We start from the raw sequence: 23,854 nt of genomic DNA, 5'->3' as shown, positions 1-23,854 counted from the left end.
ACACACCTGTAATGCCAGCACTCTGGGAGGCTGAGGCAGACAGCAGATCACTTCAGCCCAGGAGTTCAAAACCAGCCTAGGCAACATAGTGAGACCCTGTCTCTACAAAAAAAAAATACAAAAAATTATCCAGGCATGGTGACGCATACCTGTAGTCCCAGCTACCTGGGAGGCTGAGGTGGGAGGATCACCTGAGCCTGGGAGGTTGAGGCTGCAGTGAGCCATGATTGCGCCCCTGCACTCAAGCCTAGGCAACATAGCGACCTTGTATCAAAAACAAAAACAAAAAAGTTCAGGCACAGTAGCTCATGCCTGTAATCCCAGCACTTTGGGAGGCTAAGGTGAAAGGATCACTTGAACTCAGGAGTTCAAGATCAGCCTGGGCAACATGGTGAAACCCCATCTCTATTAAAAAAATATATAAAAATTAGCCAGGTGTGGTGGTATGTGCCTGTAGTCCCAGCTACTCAGGAAGCTAAGGTGGGAGGATAGCTTGAGCCCTGGAGGTGGAGGTTGCAGTAAGCCAAGATCCCACCATGGTACTTTAGCCTGGGCGACAGAGCAAGACCCTGTCTCAAAAAAAAATTAAATAAGTAAGTAAATAAAACAGTTTCTTATACTACCAGAGAGGACCAAGGCTTTATTTGTAATTGGTTGTCAAATGTTTAAAGCATTTCTATTATATGCCTCAACATTCAACTTGTCCTCTTTCTCTGACAATAACAATATGTGATGTCATGTGCACTTCTAGAGCAATTCACAGCAAATGCAATTTTTAAAATTCTAAAATAATTGGAAAGAGGGAAACATGGATTATTCAGGTTACAAGCTGTTTCTAGAACTATAATTAGAACAAATGCTCATTTTCTCTGTAAAGATAACCACTGAAATTGATTTTGGTTCACATAATTAAATGGTGTCCCTCTCATTCTCTCGCTATACTTTCTTACCCTCATATTTCACACACACAGAAATACCTCGTCACAATCCAACTTATGCCTATTGTTAGTGTGTTAGAGTTTCCACTGAGCAATTAAAAGTTACTGTTAGAACAGAATATGCTACCTGTAAAGATTCTAGCCTCAGGACAATAGGGTAAATCAAATCACAGTAAAATGTTCTAGAAAGACGGGCAAGGTGACACTTTCTGGATTTGCTCCTCTTGTCTAAGTGTTTAAAAAACAAAACATACATTACAAAGATATGCCTGCATTCATATACGGTAAGGGAGAATCTTGGAGCTCAATTACCCAGTCTTCCTTTTACAAAAATTAAGTTTATTCTCAATATAAACTAGAACCACTTATTGACTGGAATGAGAGCCAATCCAAGTATTGGTTGAAACACATTAAACTAAAACACAAAGTTAAGTCAAAACCATGAATATAATACATCACTTTTAAAATTCAAGAAATGAGTTTAGCATAAAACAGTTAAAAACAAAGTAATTAAGACTATTATAGTGTAGACAGTTCTTTTAGCAAAGGATTCAGCTCTTATGCCATTATAGAATTCTTAGAATGTAAATATCCAATTTAATTAAATATTAGTTTAATTGTATGTAACTATAAACAGGAATGCAAAAAATCATACTTTGTTATGTGATAAGCATTGAGTGGCTAATGACATTAATGACAAAGGCATGGAATGTCAGTGCACTGTGATCACGTTCATTAAGACCTCTTCCTTCAGATGAGGTCTCTGAAATCCACAGGGATAGAGGGAGATCCCAGGTCTCAGAGACAGCCAGACAGTGAGAACATTAGAAGCCCTGGCTCCAGCCCCCTGCCCAACGCTCTCATCCCCATTGTCTTTCCTCCAACAAGAAGTGTGGGGGTTTCAGATCTACAACATTTCAGTAAATAATATGATAAGGATTCTCTCTCTCTCTCTCTATATATATATATATAAAAATAATATATGTTTTATATATAATATATATATTTATATATAATATATATAATACCAATCTATACAGTTCAATAAGTAACTTACAGAAAAAGAGAATGAATCTTCTTTATAACATTTAAACTTGTAGTTCTGTCAGAACAACTTGGACTTAAATAAATAAATAAATAAAAACATAAAATTTAAAAATAATAAACTTGTAGACTTCACCCTAATTAAGAAAATAACCTGCCAGCTAAGCGTGGTAGCTCACACTTGTAATCCCAGCACTCTGAAAGGCCGAGGCAGGAGGATGATGGCTTGAGCCCAGGAGTTCGAGACCAGCCTGGGCTGTAACATGGTGAAACCTTGTCTCTATTTGAAAAAAAAAGAAGAAGGAAAAGAAAAACGAAAATAACCTGCCAAGTCACTCTTCAGCTCCTGAATTTCATCACAATAGCTTCCCCTCAAACCAATCCACTTGTAATAGTCAATTTTTTTCTTTTTTGAGACAGGGTCTCATTCTGTCACCCAGGCTGGAGTGCAGTGGCTCACAATCATGGCTCGTTGCAGCCTCGACTTCCCGGGCTCAGGTGATTCCCCCACTTCAGTCTCTGCAGTAGCTGAGACTACAGGCACGAGCCACCACCTCTGGCTAATTTTTTGTATTTTTGATAGAGATGGGGTTTTGCCATGTTGCCCAGGCTGGTTTCAAACTCCTGGACTCAAGTGATCCACCTGACTTGGCCTCCCAAAGTGCTGAGATTACAGGCATGAGCCTCCACGCCTGGCCTGTAGTCAAAGTTTTTATAACAGCCACCAAGAAACAGGACTGGTCCATATTTTTCTCAGCATATTTTATACCACTCCCTCTCCCCAAAAAATAGCTTTCTAGTGAAAAAAAATCAATGTCCATTTGAAATACATAATATCACTTCATCAACATCAGGGAACAACAAGCCACTTACCAGGCTCTAAGTGCATCGGTGTGTGACCATTCATCACCCCATTTGCCACATCAGTGTCCTCCAGAGTGAGAACCACTGGAGGCTGCAACTTGAGCTCCTCCTGAATTTTTTCCAAGCTGGTCTCCATGTGAGAGGAACTTACATAGTTAAAATGCCACTTCACTTTCTGAATGATGCTGTCTGCAAAAAGTTAAGCATTTTCATCAGAACGGATATTATAAGACAATATGTACAAAATGAAGTTCACATTTCTCTTTTTGAAGATAGGGTCTCACTGTCGCCCACTCTGGAGTGCAGTGCAGTGGTGCGATCACAACTCACTGCAGCCTTGACCTCCCAGGCTCAAGTGATTCTCCCACCTAAGCCTCCCAAGTAGCTGAGACCACAGATGTGTGCCACCACACCTGGCTAATTTTTTTTCATTTTTAAATTGTTTTTCTGTAAAGACAAGGTCTCACTGTATTGCCCAGGCTGGTCTCAAACTCCTGAGCTCAAGGGATTCTCCTGCCTCAGCCTCCCAAAGTGCTGGGATAATAGGCGTGAACCACGGCACCCAGCTGAAGTTCACATTTCTAAGAGCTAATAAATCAGCCAGATTCTGAAAAGCGTCAAGTTAAACATAAAGGCCAAATGATTGCTAATATGAACACTGTCTGATCAATCTCTTCAAAGCAGGATAATTAAAATGTGATTGACTAAAAAGGCAATAATGCATCACAGAACCTCAGTGATGAGACAGTCGGGGGAAAAGGGCATGCGTCTTAGCCCCTTACCACTTCTGATAGTACAGTACAACTCTAGGCAATTTACAGAATATTTCTAAGCTTGAAAAATGGAGACAGTTACTCCTGACCTGATTAACTCAAAAAAAAGGGCTTGTTTGAAAAAAATTACAAATGAATATGTTGTGCAAACTAGGATTATATATTTGAAAAGTATTCATTTTAATTCTTAAATTTATGTTAGTATAAATCCATTATCAAATCTGAACAGTTCTTGAAGTGAAGTTTCATACATACTGGCAAAGCAAAATCATGTATAATTCTACTCTCAGTGTACTTTGACTCATTCTACTCCCACTCAACAATGAGCAAACCTGATGCTGGAAAAGGGACTCCCATCAGATCAAGCACATGGCTTTAGAAGGAAGGCACATGCAGAGATAAGGGGAGAGAAGAACACAGGTCTACCCAGTTCCAAATCAACTCACAGCCCAGGGATGCTGCAGCTGTGGTCTGTTTTGGACTAGCAGCCCTCTTCAGAGAAAGAAGTGTGGCCCAGAGCACAAGCTTGACTAAGACCTCACAGGGAGACTCAGGGGCAGAACTCTCAGTCTATCACTGGTCTACCAGGCTGAAGCCTGCCTACCAGGGTGACACCAAAAGAGGGTGCTAGCCCCATTCCTGATGGGCTAGCCAGTAGAACACATGAAGGAATATGAGGGCTATGGCAGGAGTAGCCAGAAAACCTAAGTGGCAACACTTCCAGGTGCTGGTTCTGCCCCCTGACCATTTACAACAAATGCTGCCAAACCTTTGTTTAAGAACATCACAGAGTCAGCAGCTGTTTACATGGAGAGCACAGACTGTCCCCCAACTCTCATCTCCATTCCTCTTCTCCCAAGAGCTCAAAATGACCCACACCTGACCAAAATAGGGCACACACTATGATTACCATGCTGTGTTCCAAAGTCTCTAAGCCTCAACAAGGCCTTTCTGGCAGAGCCTAGAAAAGAAGTATCATTTTCCAGAGCAAACTTCTGGGTCAAGGAACTGTTTTTTTCTTACTTCCAAATCACCGCAGACTGATATTTTGATTTAAAAAAAGCAATAAAAAATAATCACAGGAATGTCAAATTACTGTAAGAATTTCTAAACACCAGTTCTCACTTTCTGTGCTTACCTCCTGATGGTAAACACCCTTTGAGTAGTAATGCTCTGGGGCAGGGGTCAACAAAAGTTTCTTACAATGCCAGTTAGTAAATATTTTAGGTTGGTGGCTACATGGTCTCTATCACAACTCAACTCCGCTGTCGTAGGGCAAAAGCAGCCACAGACAACATGTAAAAGAATAAGCATAGCCGCATTCTGCTTTATTTACAAAACAGGTGGCTGGCCTATGGGCCATCGTTTGCTGACCCCAGCTTCAGAGAGCTGTGGGTTAAAACCTACACATTTCACCCTTCCTCCACCCTGCCCCCAGGCTCTGTGGAGATGAAAAGCCAGAGTGTTAAACCTTGACGCTTTCCGGGACACTTCAATTGCTATGAAATCTCATGGTACAAGTCTGTTCTTCAGTGACATGTTTTTGCATCTCCAGTGGTTTTCCTTGATGGTCAAAGCCAAACCTAAACTGTAAATTCTACACATATAACACCATGGAAGAGAACAATAAATATGAAAGAGGGTTACAAACCAAACTCAAGAAAAGCGTATGGCCTGGAGGCTAGGCCAATGCAGGTAGTGTCATAGGAAGCTGTGAATTCCCACCACAGGGTCTCCAGGAAGCAGAAGGCCATGGCTGCTGGACACTGGCAGGAGCAGATAGCCATGCAGGCCACGTCCCCGAAAGAAGAAAAACTGAAACAAAAGGGCAATATCTGTATTACCAGGAAACAGCCCCATGTATTCCCATCCCACACCCAGACACAACCTTACCTCAATTCTGCACTTGCTTGGCTTTAAACAGTCCTGTAGCTGTTTGCTGCAGGTATATTGTCTCTTCAGTTTGACCTATTCCTGAGACTGTCTTTCTTCCACTTCCTTTAAAATGTCTAGTAGTCTTAGTCAATGACAGCCTGTGATCACTCTTATTTATTCATGCATGAGGGATGCATATTCTATTGGGGGAGTTAGCTTCAGACTTCTCCACATCTATTGAGAAAACGTTTTTCTTCTTTAATCTACATCAACAGATTTCCTAATGTTAAATGATCCTGGCATCCTAAAATAAGCCCTTGTTGGATCTGAGTTCCTACATATTCATAAACATACAACTGCTAGATTTAGTTTGCTAACATTTTAATTGGGACTTTTGTGTCTATGCAAATAAGACTGGCCTATAATTTTCCTTTCTTATACTGTCTTCATCTGATTGTGGTGTTTAGGATATTTTGGTCTCATAAAATAAATACAGGGCTTTTCTTCTTTTTCTACTCCCTTTTGGGCTGTCATGCTATCATTTCAAGTTCAGGGTACAGGGGCTCTAGGTCACCTATCTGTGTGTCTACTGACTCCCACTCACTGTGGAATGTCTCCTCTTGTGTTTTATCATTTTTTGCTGAGAGGTCATCCCTATGGGACTTTTTTTTGTAAGAATCCCCTGAGGCCCGAGTTGTGGCACACTTCTTCCAGCGTGGTTCTGCATTTGCTCTGGCTGGCTACCATAGCAGTGTCATTACTCTGGGACCAATACTGATGTTTCAACCTTGGCTTAGGAATTCCTAGACTTTGGGGAGTATACACTCCAATTTCAACCTTTTACAAGGCACAAGAACAACATTTCAATTTCTTAGGTGAAATTTATTTTTCCTTCCCACACAAATCCAAGTAGAGGTGAGTTACCCTATATCAATGGGAAAACTATTTCCCTCACCTATCACCATTTCATTAGGTTGTGGCCTGACAAGAACTTTCCTTTATGCAAGAGTGTTTTGTATTGTTTTGTTTTTTTGACACAGGGTCTCACTCTGTCATCCATGCTAGAGTGCAATGGCACAATCTCAGCTCACTGCAGCCTCAACCTCCCAGGCTCAAGCCATCCTCCCACCTCAGCCTCCCAAGTAGCTGGGACTACAGGTGTGCGCCACCACACCTGGCTAATTTTCGTGTTTTTGTAGAGATGGGGGTCTCTCCATGTTGCCCAGGCTGGTCTCGAACCACTGGGCTCAAGCAATCTGCCTGCCTCAACCTCCCAAAGTGCTGGGATTACAGGCGTGAACCACTGCACCCAGCCACAAGGGTCTTGTTCTGACACTCCATCCTATGTAAGCCCAAACCAAGCTCCAATTTTATGGTGACCGAATGCCAGGAGCCTCACTGTCCACTCACACACTTACTACCTTAATATTCTGCCCCCCTTTCATTTCTAGCATCTTAGGATTTCTTTCTTTCAAGATTAACTACACATTTAAAGTAATTGTCGATATATATTTACCCTCATTTCTGGATGTTTTCAGCAGGAGGGTTTTTAGGTTATGTTGTTCTACCAACTTTTTGAAACTGTAACTCCCTATATAAAAACTTTTCCAATCTAAAAAAAAGGACAACTCTCTTCCTTATGGAAGAAATCCTTCAGAAGGGTCTAGGCCACTCTAGGATGGAGGTGTTTCTATTTGAAAGAGGACCCGTGGTGTGGGATGAGTTTGTCCCCCTAAAAAGATTTACTGATGTCCTAACTCAAAGAAATAGAGTCTTTGAAGATGTAACCAAGATAAAATGAAGTCATACTGGATTAGGGTGGACCCTCATCTAATGATTAGTATCCTTATATGAAAGGAAATTTGGACACAGAGACAGAAGGAAGAAGACCATGCGACCATGGAGACAGAGCCTGCAGTAAGGCATCTACAAGCCAAGGAAAACCAAGGATTGCCAACGACTTCCAGAAAGTAGTAGAGGTTTAGGAAGGATTCTTCCTTAAAGTTTGTAGAGGGAACATGGCCCTGATACCTGTGAGAGAATGAATTCTGTTGTTTGAAGCCAGTTTGTGGTCATTTGTTATGGCAGCCTTAGGGAACTAACACACTCCTTACTATTAAAAGCTATGGTACTGCTCACCTGTAAGAAAAGAAAGTCTGTTTCCTCTGCGAAAATAATGGTAAATATTTAATTCAAAATTACAAATGAGTAGAACATTTTTTATTCCTTTTTCCAAAATACTACTGAAGTATCCAGGATTTAAATCTGAAGTCTTAGACTTCTTTTTTCTGTGAAAAATATCCTTTAATGGAGAAAAGCTTTCCTATTTGACGTACAGATCAGTTAATCACAGCATAGTAAAGGAGAGACCATCAAGGACAGCATGTTCAGGCCCCCAGAGAAAGGGGCTGCACATGTGGGCAGGTGCAACTCAGTGTTTGCTCCTGAACATCCAGAGCCCACATCACCAGGTGACAGCTGCATGTGCCTATTATTTGTCACCCCCTTCAGGACATGGCCCTTCTAGCCTGACATTACCACCTAGCCTGGTATCAGGCCTGGACTTTTCCTTTTGTTTTTATAATTCTGAGACTGAATTCCCCTAAAAGGACCTCAGCTTAGCAGGTCAACTAAAAATTTACTATTCAAGGCCGGGTGCAGTGGCTCACGCCTGTAATCCCAGCACTTTGGGAGGCTGAGGCGGGAGAATAACGAGGTCAGGAGTTCGAGACCACCCTGGCTAACACGGTGAAACCCTGTCTCTACTAAAAATACAAACAAAAATTAGCCGGGCGTGGTGGCGGGCACCTGTAGTCCCAGCTACTCAGGAGGCTGAGGCAGGAGAATGGCGTGAACCCAGGAGGTGGAGCTTGCAGTGAGCCGAGATCACGCCACTGCACTCCAGCCTGGGTGACAGAGCGAGAATCCGTCTCAAAAAAAATAAATAAATAAAATATTTACTATTCAAGGAAAACAAAAGGGGGCCAGGCAAGGTGGCTCATACCTATAATCCCAGGGCTTTGGAAGGCCAAGGCAGAAGGATCACTTGAGCCTAGGAGTTCAAGACCAGCCTGGGCAACATGGCAAGACCTTGTCTCTAAAAAATAAAAATAAATTAGCTGGATATAGTAGTGTGTAGACTCAGCTACTTGGGAGGCTATCTATCAATAATCTATCTATCTAATCTACCTATCTATCTAGAGACAGAGTTCCAGCTACTTTGGAGGCTGAGGTGTGAACATGGCTCACTGCGGCCTCGACCTCCTGGGCTTGAGCAATCCCCCCACCTCAGCCTCCCAAGTAGCTGGTACAGGTGCACCCTACCACACCTGGGTAATTTTTAATTTTTTTGTAGAGATGGGGTCTTATCATATTGTCCAGGCTGGTCTTCAACTCCTGGGCTCACGCGATCCTCCCGCCTCAGCCTCCCAAAGTGCTGGGATTACACGCGTGAGCCACTGCACCCAGCTGAGACCTTGTCTCTAAAAAATAAAATAAAAAATAAAAATATAAGGAGAGCAAAAGGGACTTGCTAAGTAAAGGTCTAAAACAAGAGAAAATAGACGTAAAATCTAACAAGTCATTCTGATATTCTAAAATCTGCCTTGCCCCTGATGCCTCCATAGAATGACTGGCTTCTTGCTCTGAGTCCTAGAACAGGAAATTGTATAACCCATAAGAAGCAGACTTTGGTGCCTAACTGCCTGCATTCAAATCCTGGGCTGACCAGTTACTAACAGTGTAATCTTAGTTAAGTTTTTTTTTACCTCAGTTTCCTCCTCTGCAAAACAGGTGTTAACACTATTACCTACATCATTAGCCACATAAAACACAGAATAGTGCCTGGCATATAGAAAACACTCAATGATATCAGTTATTGTAACCAGGATTATTGTAATCACTTGATTCCTACTTCCAATGGAACATTTTCCCCACTGTATTACAGTTAGTTATATATTTCTCTTGTTACCTTGTTAGACTTTAAGTTCCTTGAGAAAAGAGACCTACTCTCACTTATTTTTCACTCTCCTGCTCCTGTCACATAATAAAAATTTAAAAATGACCAGGCGCAGTGGCTCACGCCTGTAATCCCAGCACTTTGGGAAGCCAAGGTGGGCAGATCACCTGAGTTCAGGAGTTTAAGAGCAGCCTGGCCAACATGGTGAAACCCCGTCTCTACTAAAAAATTCAAAAATTAGCCAGGCGTGGTGGTAGGTGCCTATAATCCCAGCTACTCAGGAGGCTGAAGCAGAAGAATCACTTGAACCCAGGAGGCAGAGGTTGCAGTGTGAAGAGAGTTTGCCACTGTACTCCAGCCTGGGCCACAAAGGCAAAACTGTCTCAAAAAAATAAATAACTAAAAATTAAAAAGTGAAAAATTAAAACACAAAAAAGTAAAAAAATTAAAAAGCAAAGGTATAAATAAAGTATAAATGAAATTTTTTTCTTATTTTCTTGGCTTTCTAACTCTCATTATTTTCCCTCCCCAACATTATAATCTAGTATCTACTCCCTCCTTACCTTTTCTCTTCCCCTGCATCTGAGTGAAGAAAAAACTACAAAACTAAAGACACGAACCCAGGTCTCCCAATGCTCATGGGCACTCCACTAACAGAAGTTAAGAGCTGGTGCAGCCATGGCTGGGCACAGTGGCTCACACTTGTAATCCCAGTACTCTGAGAGGTCGAGGCAGGTGGATCACCTGAGATCAGGAATTCGAGACCAGCCTGGGCAACATGGTGAAACCCCGTCTCTACTAAAAATACAAAAATTAGCTGGGCATCGTGGCATGTGCCTATAATCCCAGCTACTCAGGAGGCTGAGGCATGAGAAATGCTTGAACCCAGGAGGCAGAGGTTGCAGTGAGCCAAGATGGTGCCACTGCACTCCAGCCTGGGTGACAGAGCGAAACTCTACCTCAAAAGAAAAAAAAAAAAAAAAAAGTTGGAGCAGCCATTCCTGAAGCTCTAAGAAAACCCATTTCTTTTATGATTCTGTTGTAGACACACATGACCTCAGACCACTGATGCTAGATCTACTTTTAATACACAATGTGATCAGCATAAGATTACCACTACATGTAGTTAAAAGTAATCCAAATTTTGCTAATATTCTGAAAAAGTGAATATGCTCACTTACTGTATACTAAAGTCACAGCCTTCTGCAGAACCTCGACCTGGATACTGGGCCAGTCGCAAGGCTAAACTCTTGAGCCGTCTCCTCCATTCCAAAAAATCTTGGGTGTGGTAAAAATCAGTAGAGGCCGAGAGGGGCAGTCCATCCCTTACCCGTACCACGCAGGCAAAAAAGATCATGGACATGGTCCACAAGAGAAGTCATGAGGACACCTGAGGAAAGCAAGGTCACCTTGTTACTGAGGCTCAAATGACAGTGCCAGAAATACCCCCACCTGTGAAATTCCCACTCTAGGGTTTTTCTCCCTTATTCTCACTATAATTGCAAATGTTGCTTTTATTGTTATTTCCCTGGCCTCTACTGCTACATCACTCCCAATTTTCCTCCCTTCATTATCCTCCCTGCCTTTTCTGCACTTGTAATTCTCTTTTTCTTTTTCTTTAATGAGTCTCTCTCTTTCCAGAATTAAGCCAACTGGGATGATGGGGAAAGGAATAGAGAAGAACGGACACAGGACCAGAGGGCTCAGGACTAACAGTACTAATGGCAGGTAGCAGGACACAGAGCAAGACAGACCTAAAGAGACAGGAATCACCAGACACTGAAGCAGCAAGGATTGATGTCAGTGACCTGTGAACTTCAGGTCACCCATGGAGATAGGCACTAAGCAGTTTAGCTGCCATATCCTCACTTGCAAGGAGATAGAAGAAGGTGGAGAGATTCTGAGCATCTAACCTAATGCTGGTGACAAGGAGAGCAGAAGGCAAAAATGAAACCTCTAGGTCATGTCCTTCTGAATTTCTGCAAATGTTTGTTTGCAATATATAGAGTCAGCCTTCAAAGTGATATAGAGTCAGTCTTCAAAGTCCTTCTGAATTTCTGCAAATGTTTGTTTGCAATATATAGAGTCAGTCTTCAAAGTGATATAGAGTCAGTCTTCAAAGTGATATAGAGTCAGTCTTCAAAGTGATGACTGAGTTCCTACATATGGCTAAAGGCAATCATTTAGCAAATTATATTACAGTGATATGTGAATACCATGATATGTGAATACCATTAAGAAACAGAAAGAAACAGATCTGAACCCTCGTGGTGCCTTGGGCAAATTAGAAAAGGATGCCTCTCTTGGTGGAAACAGGTCTGCACCATTTCTGCTGGCAGAGCCCGGCTGTGTTTTAGCCCTATCTGTTAACACTGCAGGATGCTTGTTCAGGGCATAACCTGTACATCTGTGAGTGGCAGCCCTGCAATTAGGGATTACTGAGGTGGCTATTACAGCTCAGATGAGTCTTTCCAATAGGATGTGTCCACACATCCTATTTCACAAATCCTCTACTTGACAGGATCCTCTACTATCAGGCCCTTTACTTGATAGGATGATAACAGGATACCAGTGGACCTCTCTTCCAAAGAACTCTAGGGATGCAACCTTATTTGGCATCTCAGTTCTTCATATCAGAACCCCAAGATGCACACTACTCTTCATCTCTGTACCTCTATGCATTCTTCACTTGGGTCTGCAATGCCACTCCTTTGATCTCTCCATATCCAAATCCAAATCACAGACTGTCTCAAATCTACCTTCTCAGACTTGTCCAGCTGGAAGTACTTTCTCCCTCTTTTAAATTCTTAGGAAACCTACCTCTTTGTTCTCTATTTTACTGATTTTGCATTTCTACTACCTAAATATAAGTTCTAAGAATAAAGACCATGTCTGGAATGGATGAATGGATGAATAATTATTACCACAATATACATGTAGAAACCGCAGTGATATAAAAAACACAAAGGAGGCAAAAAGAAAAATTAGGCTACCAGCCAACAGATCCTACACAGTCCATTTGACCCATTTCTCCACACCTTCTATTGGGGAGTAAAAATGTGAAAAGCCCCAGGAAAAATACACCCACACATAAAAGCTAGTAAGTTTGCAGCACCAATGGCGGGACCAGGTCAACTGCCAGAAGACACTGTGGGTTTTACAGCAGACGCCTGGCCAATGATGAGACCTCAAGGCACCACAAAGGGAATCAGGGGACAAATGTAGAGAGGTTAATTGTTCTATCTTCTATACTTTCGTAAGTATTTGAAACATTTAATTTTAAAACATTTTTTAAAAAGAGTTATAGGCCACAAAGCCCTGACAGACATAGGGAAAGGCTACAAGATCAATTTGAGACCAGGGCTTAGGCTCTCAACAATAACTCCAACAAGAACCATAAGCCAAGATATGAAGACATTGAGGCCAAAAAGAGACAGTCAATGAGATACCAAAACAGTTAGAGACACGACAGAAACACCCCAAAGCAAAATAAGAAAGGTACTTTTTTGGGAGCCAAGTAAATTGTATGCCCCTCTAAAGAAAAGCAGTGTGCACTGACCCCAACTGTCAATTCCAAAACATCCTCTGTAGTTCTGTCTTTATGGAACATCTACCTTATGCCAAGTATTGTCTTAAGCCAATAAAAAAAGAAAAGGGTGACATTTCCAAGCGATGGTAACCAGAAGAACTAGTTTTACCACTCTCTAAAGGACCCAAATGTCCCCTCCAGGTTCTCTACTTCTCCATCCTGTCCTTTGGTGATCAAACTTGCTTTTCCTCAAACATTAGTATTCAAGATAAACAAATACTCCTCTTGTTTTTCAGTTCTATCAAGTTACTAGTTACTGCAAACTAGTGAAACCCACATCTATTTTTTAAAAGTCTTTTTTAAATATTTGTGATGGCTTAATGAAGATGGCACTGTGATACTAACTTGTTTGTGCGTATTTGTGAGTGTATGTGAATGTACAGGATGGCAGCTGCCTGAAGGGTTAAAAGATTTTATAGGCTGCCACAGAAGAGTCTAAGAATGAAGACAACATCCTTGACATTATTTTCCTTTGTAAAAATATACTTTGTATTCCAAAAGATGGAAAAAAAATAATACAAAAAGGAAGGGGCTTATCTTTACAGGGATTTGATATTTGTGAATTCAGGTTATGAGCACTATGAGACAGCCTGTACTCAAATAAGAGATCTGACCACTGCTCAAAACAGAATGAACTTCTGTTTCTGGAAAGATGAAGTAGAAGTACTTTTCCCTACTTCTCCCATGAAATACCCTGGACATTATATATAAAATAAACATTTAAAAATTCTGACCAGCCTGGCCAACATGGCGAAACCCCGTCTCTACTAAAAATACAAAAATTAGCCGGGCATGGTGGCACACACCTGTAATCCCAGCTACTCAGGAGGCTGAGGCACGAGAATTGCTTGAACCTGGGAGGGAGAGGTTACAGCGAGCCAAGATTGTGCCACTGCACTCCAACCTAGGTGACAGAGTGAGACCCTGTCTCAAAAATAAAAATAAAAATTCTGAAAGGTGGAGAAGAAGGAAGAAGACTGGCTAGGGACCTTGAGGTCTGAGGAATGACACAGCTGTGAGTCTGCTGAGTTTGTTTTTTCTTATTTGTTTGTTTGTTTGTCTCACATATCACAGACTGAGTGTTGGAGAAGCTAGCAAGAAATGCCAATGGGTACAGACCAAAAAAAAAAAAGCCAAAAAAACTTTGTTCTCTCCAGTCAAAAAAACTAGAAAAGGTAATACATAGCAAAACAAAAAACTTGCAGATAAAAAACTGCTCTACTCCAGCCAAACATCACAAAAAAACTGTAACCACCACACACCTGCCAACGAAGGCCAAGTGAAGAGCCTAGACTTCCACCACTGCCCTGCAGTAATGAGGTGCCTAATTCTCCACCTCCCATCCTGCCGGGGTAGCATCAGAGAAGGCCAAGTAGGGGGCTAGAGGGCAGTAATGAGCCATTCTCTCCCACGGTGTCACTGGGTAGACAGAATCCTATCTCTCCCAGGCAATGATGAGCAGCCCCTTTCCCCCAGGGTGTTAACAGAGGCCACGTAGGGAACCTCGACTTCTACTTCCATTGGGCAGTAATAAGAGTCCCTCGTTTCCCCTGCTGGAGTGGTGTCCAGAAAGGCCAGCTAAAACAGAAGATTTTAGTAAGATTCAGATCTCATAACATCCAAAATGTAAGTTTCAATAGAAAATCACTGGCTATACTAAGAACCAGAAAAATCTCAGCTTCAATGAGAAGAGACTAATTGATGCCAACATCAAGATGACAGAGATATTAGAATTATCTAACAAAGAGTTTAAAACAGCCACCATAAAAATGCTTCAATGGGCAATTATAAACTGTTTCCCAGGCTAGAATGCAGCAGTGCAATCATGGCTCACTGCAGCCTCGATCTCCAGGGCTCAAGCAATCCTTCCACCTTAGCATCCTGAATAGCTGGGAATACAGGCACACACCACTACTTTTTTTTTTTTGTAGACACAGGGTCTCGCTATGTTGCTCAGGCTCATCTTGAACTCTCAGGCTCATGAGATCCTCCCACCTCGGCCTCTCAAAGTGGTGGGATTATAGGGGTGAGCCACCACACCCAGCCACTTTTAAAAAATGAAAAATAAAAACTCTCAGTAAAGACACAGAAGATATAAAAACTAAATGGAGATTCTAGAATTAAAAATAAACCAAGGCGGCCAGGTACGGTGGCTCACACCTGTAATCCTGGCACTTTGGTAGGCCAAGGCAGGTGGATCACTTGAGGTCAGGAGTTCGAGACAGCCTGGCCAATACAGTAAAACCTCGTCTCTATTAAAAATACAAAAATTAGCCGGGCATGGTGGCACACACCTGTAGTCTCAGATACTTGGGAGGCTGAGGCAGGAGAATTGCTTGAATCCGGGAGGCTGAGATGGCAGTGAGCCACGATCACGCCATTGCACTCCAGCCTGGGCTACAGAGCAAGACTCCGTCAAAAACAAAAAAACAAAAAACGAAACTGAGGCCAGGTGCAGTGGCTTACATCTATAATCCTAATGCTTTGGGAGGCCAAGGCAAGAGGATCACCTGAGACCAGGAGTTTGAGACCAGCCTGGGCAACATAATGAGACCCCCATCTGTATGAAAATAAATTAATTAATTAACTAAAGTAAAAACTGCAATGGATGGGCTCAATAGAAATATGGAGGAGGGGAGAAGAATGAATGAGTAAACATTAAGACAGAACATAGAAATTACTCAATCTGAACAATATGAGAGGAACTAGATTGAAAAATATTTCACAGAGACTTGGAGACCTGTGAGACTCTAAAAAATGACCAAATATTCATGTTACTTGAGTCCTGGAGGACAAAAGAAAGAAGACAGGGCTGAAAAAGTATTCAAAGAAATAATTTCTGAATATTTCCCAAACTGTGCAAAAGACATAAGCCCAGAGATTCAAGAAACTGAACAAATCCCAGAAAGGATAAACCCAAGAAACCCATGCCAGCACACAGACAGAAGCCCAACTTATGAAAACTAAAGACAAAGAAAAAATCTTGAAAGCAGCAAGAGAAAAATAATAACCTTACCTATAAGGGGAAAACAATTCAAATGACAGCAAATTTCTCACAGAAAACATGGAGGCCAAAAGGAAGTAGTACATTTTTCAAATACTAAAAGAAAATAACTGCCAACCCAGAATCCTGTATTCAGCAAAAATATCCTTCAAGCAGCCAGGTGCAGTGGCATGTGCCTGTAGTCCCAGCTACACTGCTTGAGCCCCAGGAGTTCAAGTCCAGCCTAGGCAACATAGCAAGACCTTGTCTCAAAAAAAAAAAAAAAAAAAAAAGGAATAAAAGAAAAATTAAAGCATACTTAGATGAAGGAACATTAAAGGAATTTGTCAAGAAGTTCTCTAAACAGAAAGGAAATGATAAAAGAAGAAATCCTGGAATATCAGGAAGAAAGAAAGAACAATAGAAAGGGTAAAAACTTTTAAAAATATGACAGATTATTCTCTCACGAGTTTTCTAAATTATGTTTGGTGAATGAAGCAATAATTATAATGTCTCATGTGGTTCTCAACATACGTAAAGGAAATATTTAAGACAATTATAAACGGGAGGGTTCAAAGACATAAAAGGAGGTAAAGTTTCTACATTTCATTTGAAATAGTAAAACACATCAGGAGACCATGACAAGTCATACACATACTCACACAAAAACACATATACACCCCACTAAAAAACTATACAAAGGGATATACTAAAAAACACTATAGATTATAAAATGAAATTATTATTTTTTGAGACAGGATCTCACTCTGTCACCCAGTCTGGAACGCAGTGACACAATCATGGCTCACTGCTGCCTCAACCTCAAGTCATCCTTCTGCCTCAGCCTCAAGACTCAAGTGATCCTTCTGCCTCAGCCTCCCAAGCAGCTGGGACTACAGACATGTACCGCTATACCCAGCTAATTTTTTTAAAAGATATATTTGATAGAGACAGGATCTTGCTATGTTGCCACAGCTGGTCTTGAATTTCTGGTCTCAAGCAATCCTCCCATCTCAGCTTCCCAAAGTACTGAGATTACAGGCATGAGCCACTAGGCCTGGCCTAAAATGTAATTATTTTAAAATGTTCAAATTACCCACAAGAAGTCAAGGAAAAGAAAATGGAGAAATAACAACAATAGCAACAACAAACAAAACAAACACAAAACTAAAAAGGGCAGACTTACTCCCTAATATATATCAATGAGTACATTAAGTGTAAATGGTCTAAATATGACAATTGAAGACAGAGACTGACAGTAGATAAAAGACATGACCCAATTATATACTATCTACATGAAATCATTTCCAGTATAACAATATAGGTAGGTTGAAAGTAAATGGGTGGAAAAAATATAGCATGCAAACATTAACCAAAAGAAGCAAGAGTTATATTATCATCAGATAGACTTCAGAGCGAAGAAAATGTCTAGGAACAAAGAAGGATATTACATAATGATAAAAGAATAAGTCCACCAAGAAGGCATAATAATCCTAAATGTGTTTGCACCAAACTTCAAAGATGTAAATAAGTGAAGCAAAAACTAATAAAGTGAAAGGAGGAATAGACAAATCCATAGTTATAGCTGGAGATTTCAATCACCTCCACCTCAAAAATTGATAAGACAAGTAAACAGAAATCAGCAAAGATTTAAAAAAAGAACTAAAAAACACTATCAACTAAAGGATATAATCATCATTTATAATATTCCATCCAACAACAGAAGAATTCCTTTGAAAACCCCACAGAATAGGCTGGACACAGTGGCTCATACCTGTAATCTCAGCCCTCTGGGAGGCCGAGGTGGGAGGATTGCTGAGGACAGGAGTTTAAGTCAAGAAACCACAGAATGTCTACCAAGATAGACCATATCCTGGGCTATAAGACAAACCTCAATAAATTTAAAAGAATTTATACAAAGTGTGTTATATGACCACAATGTAATCAAATTATAAATTAATAATAGAAAGGTAATGAAAACCTCCAAACACTTGAAAATTAAACACACACTTTTAAATAATCCGTAAGTTAAAAAGGAAATTTTTTAAAAATTAAGGAAATTAAAAAAATACATTGAACTAGATGAAAATGAAAATATATCAAAATTTGTGGCACACAGCTAAAACAGTACCGAGAGGGAAATCCACAGCACTAAATGCTTACATTCCAAAAGAAGAAAAGTCTCAAAACAATAATTTAAGCTCACAAGTCAAGAAACTAGAAGAAGAGCAAAATAAACTTAAATCACAAACATGGAAGGAAATAATAGGATAGAAATCAATGAAATGGAAAATTTTAAAAATAGAGAAAAATCAATGAAACAAAAAGTTGGTCCTTTGGACAGAGTGATACTTCATCTAAAAAAAATTATATTTCTATATACTAACAATGAACATATGGAAACCAAAATTTAAATACCATTTATAATCACTCTAACAAATAATCTCAATAAAGCTATAATTTTTTAAATAAAATACTTAGATGTAAATCTAACAAAACATATACAGAACTTGTATGCTGAAAACTACAAAATATTCCTGAAATCAAAGTGCTAAATAAATGGGGAGATATATCATGTTTTATGGATTGGAAGAGTCAACAAAGCAAAGATGTCAGTTCTCCCACAAATTGATATACAGGTTTAATGCAACTACTGAAAAAAAAAATAAGCAAGAGAGTTTGTGGCTATAGATAAGATTATTCTAAAATGCGTATGGAAAGGCAAAGAAACTAAAATAGCTAAAGCAATTCTGAAAAAAGAATAAAATAGGAAAAACCATGCTATCCTACTTCAAGACTTATTATATAGCTGTAGTAATCAAGATTGTGTGGTATTGTTGGAGGAATAGACATAGATCAACGAAACAGAATACAGAACCCAAAAATATACTTACATAAGTATATCTAACTGATTTTTTACAAAGTGCAAAAGTAATTTAAGGGAGGAAGGGTAGTCTTTTCTACAAATAGTGCCAGGAGTAAAAAGAAAGAACCTTGACCTCAACCTCACATCTTACATAAAAATTAACTCAAAGTTTATCATAGATTTAAGTATGAAAAATAAAACTATAAAACGCTTTTCAATTTTGTTTCTCTAGGAAAGCCCATGTGAAGAGGATGAAAAGACAAGCTAGAAACTGGGAGAAAATACCTGTAAGCCACATACCTGATAAGCAACTCAAACCTAGAATGTATAAAGAACTCTTGAAATTCAACAGTGAAAAAACACAAACAATCCAATTTTAAAATGGGAAAAACACACATACAGACATTTCACCAAAGAGGATATATGGATGGCAAATCAGAGCATGAAAAGATATTGAGCTATTATGAAAATGCAACTTGAGGCCCCAATGAGATAATATGACCTACCCATCAGAACAGCTAAAATGATAAATAGTGACAGCATCAAACACTGGCAAGCATGGAGAGAAACTGGATCTCTCATGCATTACTGGACTGTAAAATGGTATACTCTAGAAAAGTTTGGGCCAGGCGCAGTGGCTCATGCCTGTAATCCCAGCACTTTGGCAGGCTGAGGTGAGTGGATCACCTGAGGTTAAGGGTTCGAGACCAGCCTGGCCAACATGGTGAAACCCCATCTCTACTAAAAATACAAAAATTAGCTAGGCATGGTGGTGGGCACCTGTAATCCCAGCTACTTGGGAGGCTGAGGCAGGGGAATCACTTGAACCTGGGAGGCGGAGGTTGCAGTGAGCCAAGACTGTACCATTGCACTCCAGCCTGGGCAACAGAATGAGATTTCATCTCAAAAAAAAAAGACAAAAACAAAACACAGTTTGGCAGTTTCTTTTAAAACTAAACATGCAATTACTGTACAATCTACCAATCACACTCCTGACATTTATCCCAGAGAAATAAAAACTTATGTCTACACAAAAACCTCTGTACAATTGCTCATTGTAGCTTTATTTATAACAACCAAACCTGAAAACAACCAAAATGTCCTACAAATAGTGAATGGTTAAACAAACCGCAGTATATTCATTCCATGGAATACTACTCGGCAAAGAAGAAGAATAAACTATGGTCCTGGTACACAGAACAACTTGAATGGATGTCAAGTGCATTATGCTTGGTTATAAAAAGCCCGTATCAAAAGGTTATATACTATATACATCCTTTTATGTAACATTCTTGAAATGACAAAATTATAGAAATGGAGGGCTGATAAACAGTTGTCAGAGGTTAGGGATGGTAGAGAGGAGGGGAATGGGTGTGACTATGAATGAACAGCCAAAGGCATCTGGTGATGGAATAATTCTGTGTCTTGATTGCGGTGATGATTACAGGAATCTACACACGATAAAGTGACAGTACTACACACACACACACACACACACACACACACACTTTATACCAACATCAATTTCCTGGAGTTGCTATTGTACTAGAATTATATAATATGTAATCAATGGGGAAAACAAGGTGAAGGGTACATGAGACTTCTCTGTACTATATTTGCAAATTCCTGCAACTATAATTATCTTAAAATAAAAGCTGGAAAAAAGTATTAACTTAAGATTCTCATGTACTGGTTACTTAAATTATGCTCATACTTTTTTGTTTAAATATAATTTTTAAATATCCCCACCAATATCTTATCTGCTAATTAACTGTAATTTTGATGTTTTATGCATGAACACTGAAGGGCACACTTTATAGTGAATAGCTCCTTTACTACATCACATTTCCAAACTGGAAGGTACTATAATCTCAGGACTCTTTGAAATAAAGCTGCTGAAAGACAACTAGTATTCAACTTAAAACAGGAAAGCGGCTTGGTGCAGTGGCTCATGCCTGTAATCCCAGCACTTTGGGAGGCAGAGGCAGGCGGATCACCTGAGGTCACGAGTTCGAGAACAGCCTGACCAACATGGAGAAACCCCGTCTCTACTAAAAATACAAAATTAGCCAGGTATGGTGGTACACGCCTGTAATCCCAGCTATTCAGAAGGCTGAGGCAGGAGAATCGCTTGAACCCAGGAGGCGGAGGTTGCAGTAAGCCAAGATTGTGCCATTGCACTCCAGCCTGGGCAACAAGAGCAAAACTCTATCTCAAAAAAAACAAAACAAAACAAAACAAAAAACTAGGAAAGCAGGCTGAGCATGGTGGCTCATACTTCATCCCAGCACTTTGGGAGGCTGAGGTGGGAGGACTGCTTGAGTCCAAGAATTTGAGACCAGCCTGGGCAACACAATGACACCCCATCTCTCAAAAAAAAAAAAAAAAAAAAAAAAAAAAAAAAAAGCCAGGCATGGTGGCACACACCTGTGGTCCCAGCTACTTGGGAGTCTGAAGTGGGAGGATCACTTGAGCTCAGGAGATCAAGGCTGCGTGAGCTGTGACTGCATCACCACACTCCAGCCTGGGTAACAAAGTGAGACCCTGTCTCAAAAAAAAAAAAAAAGAAAAGAAAAGAAAATCAATTCCACAAGGACAAAGGCAGCTTCAGAATGTTCATACAAAGAGACACTGGAATGTCTTCCAGATCTTACCAGATCCTTCCACAAGGCAGTGGATGTCATAACCTACCACCTTGCCTGGTACATATTTGGAAGCACTCAGTAAACACTGCTAAGTTAAATGAATGAATGACCTAAGGGCTGCCTTATTTTTGCTCACTGAAACAAGAAATGCAGGTTTACAGATCCCTTGCCATAATTCTGATCTACAGTTTGAACACTTTTCCACAATAAATCTGTACTTGGAGAGAAAAAGAGAAAGGTTTATACAGATGAAATTTGTCTAAAAGTAGAGTGAAGCAGTAACCAAATACATAGCATCCGTGTTACTAGGTTTTATAAAAACATATTTTAATTTGCCTCCCTTATTTCCTAAATCTTCTTCCCAGCATCTGTTTATAAACTGCTCATGTCATAGATTATCTCTGTTCTATTAACAAAGACTTTATGCCTATGCTGCAGGCTACCCTTGATCCTGTTTTTTCTTCCACCTTTTACCCTTAACCCCTCCTCAAGCCCCTATCACATGCACTGAGAGAGAGAGAGGCTGAGAGAGACAGAAAGAAAAAGAAAAACAGAGAGAAAGAGAGAGATGACTGCACCTTGCAAAACAGGAATTTAGACAAAACAGGCTTCATTTGGCACACAAATATTCAAACACAAAGTGTTCACCATAAAGTATATACAGAATACAGAAAACTCAAATACACAATACAGAAGACAAAACTGAGTTGTGCTACCCTTACTGAATTCACCTTCAGCCACAGGACTTGAGAACTGGTTACCAAATCTGTAGATTCTATTAAGGCTCCAAGTTGCTTGGGGATGGAGTGAAGAGGAGGGTAGAGGTCAGTTTTGTCATTTGTTAGGAACTGAGAGGGGTAGGGAACTAAACCTGATAGGACCTTTTACACTGATAATGTTATTAAATGTTTGTAACTATAAGGTAGACATAATCTACACTGGATAGGTGGGAAAACTGCAGCTCTAAGGCTCAAGAGGTAAAGCCAGATTCAACCCAGACTTCCTTACTTCAAATATTCTAAAGCCTACGATCTTTCCACCACATCCTTCTTCTACAAATCCAACCTTGGGAATTACAGCTACTCCCTTTCTCTAAAATAATTTCTTCTCCTTAGAGCACTAATAAGCTAATCAGAGACCTGTTGGTAGAGGAAGGAGCCTGAGATTACACTTGTTACAACTGCTCTTTATCCACTGTATTACCTTGAAGTCAGGTTGTCCTCTCTATATGATCATGTTACTTTTTGAATTTAGTTGATTTCTAAGTTATTCTAAGAATAAAAAACACTGACTCCAAGATGGCTTCTGTTGCAAATACAAACACTTAAATCAGAGCTATTAACATCGTCCAAAATGTACTTTCCAGAGGAAACTCTATTTGTTTATTTAATTCTATCTGGCAACGTTAAACCATTTCCAGTTGCTTCCATTTTTCATTTTACTAAAATTAGTGGGATCAACTCTTCTCTGCAAAATGTAATTAAATATTACCCTATATGTTGGTTCTGAGCTGTATTTTTTTCTGACCATGTCACAAACTTCACCAATTACTTTCCACACTGGCAATAGTCTTCCGTGGCTTTTATTTCTACAAACCTAATTTTTCCCCGAGTGCTTTATCCTTCTGGCTCTGGAGGCACATGTGTAAATCTGTAATGAACACAAAACCTGTAATGGAACGTCCTACACCTAGTGCTCTGAAAAGTTGGTTCAGTGTATCCAATATTTAAAGTCTAATAACACGGGCATGCTAAGGGAAGTTTGCTATTCAGATTAAACAGTGCTCTGACGTGAGCTTCGTGAATGGTTAAAGAAACAGTCGTCCCCCTTCTCACTCCCCATCTCTTCCAACTGGGAGAAGCCCTTGGCGCCCATCTGTCAGCCCAGGGTTCCTGCAGGTGCGTGCCTTGGGTGGCCCCGGGGTCCGGGAACAGGCTGGCGGGAGAAAGGGGACAGAGGACTCCAAGAAGCCCAGTGAAGCCCCGTGGGGAGCCCCATGGTCAAGGCCGGGACTAAGGGCGGGGCGGGCCCTGGGCCGCCTCCACCTCTGGGCCCGCCCTGCACCACACCCTAACCCGCCTGCTCTCGGCTAACGGGCCGCGGCACCCGCCTCCGCCCGCCAGCCCTCACCTCGCCCGGACGGCGGCCTTCGGAAGTCGGCGCCTGCCAGCTACCCGCCGCCTCCTCAGCAACCTTAGCCGACCGGGAGGACCCGGCCCAGGTCACCGGCAGCCCAGGCGCAGGTAGGCGGTGGTGCGCGTGCGCGTGCGCGAGCCTTGAGCCGCCCTACCCACCCCCCAATTCGCTGCTGCTAAGCGA

The 23,854-nt window shown here is 40.8% G+C and overlaps 1 protein-coding gene across 7 annotated transcripts in view; it reads right to left on the bottom strand.

Annotated features, from left to right (window-relative positions):
• Nucleotides 1-23,854, bottom strand: part of SEC22C (SEC22 homolog C, vesicle trafficking protein) — a 52,961-nt gene that overhangs the window by 10,234 nt on the left and 18,873 nt on the right. For 5 of the 7 annotated variants that reach the window (XM_054483372.2, XM_054483377.2, XM_054483371.2 and 2 more), the window contains exons 2-4: nt 10,634-10,842; nt 5,271-5,434; nt 2,856-3,035 (exon numbers count right to left, since the gene is read on the bottom strand). In XM_054483372.2, the coding sequence (XP_054339347.1) occupies nt 2,856-3,035; nt 5,271-5,434; nt 10,634-10,815 (526 nt within the window). In that variant the 5' untranslated portion in view covers nt 10,816-10,842. Of the gene's footprint in view, nt 1-2,855; nt 3,036-5,270; nt 5,435-10,633; nt 10,843-23,665; nt 23,819-23,854 lie in introns of those variants that run through there. The other 2 variants (XM_054483370.2, XM_054483374.2) reach the window with 2 other exon arrangements.

This window comes from Pongo pygmaeus, chromosome 2, assembly GCF_028885625.2.
Source record: "Pongo pygmaeus isolate AG05252 chromosome 2, NHGRI_mPonPyg2-v2.0_pri, whole genome shotgun sequence".
Lineage (NCBI taxonomy): Eukaryota > Metazoa > Chordata > Mammalia > Primates > Hominidae > Pongo > Pongo pygmaeus.
This window is presented reverse-complemented; position numbering and strand designations above follow the sequence as displayed.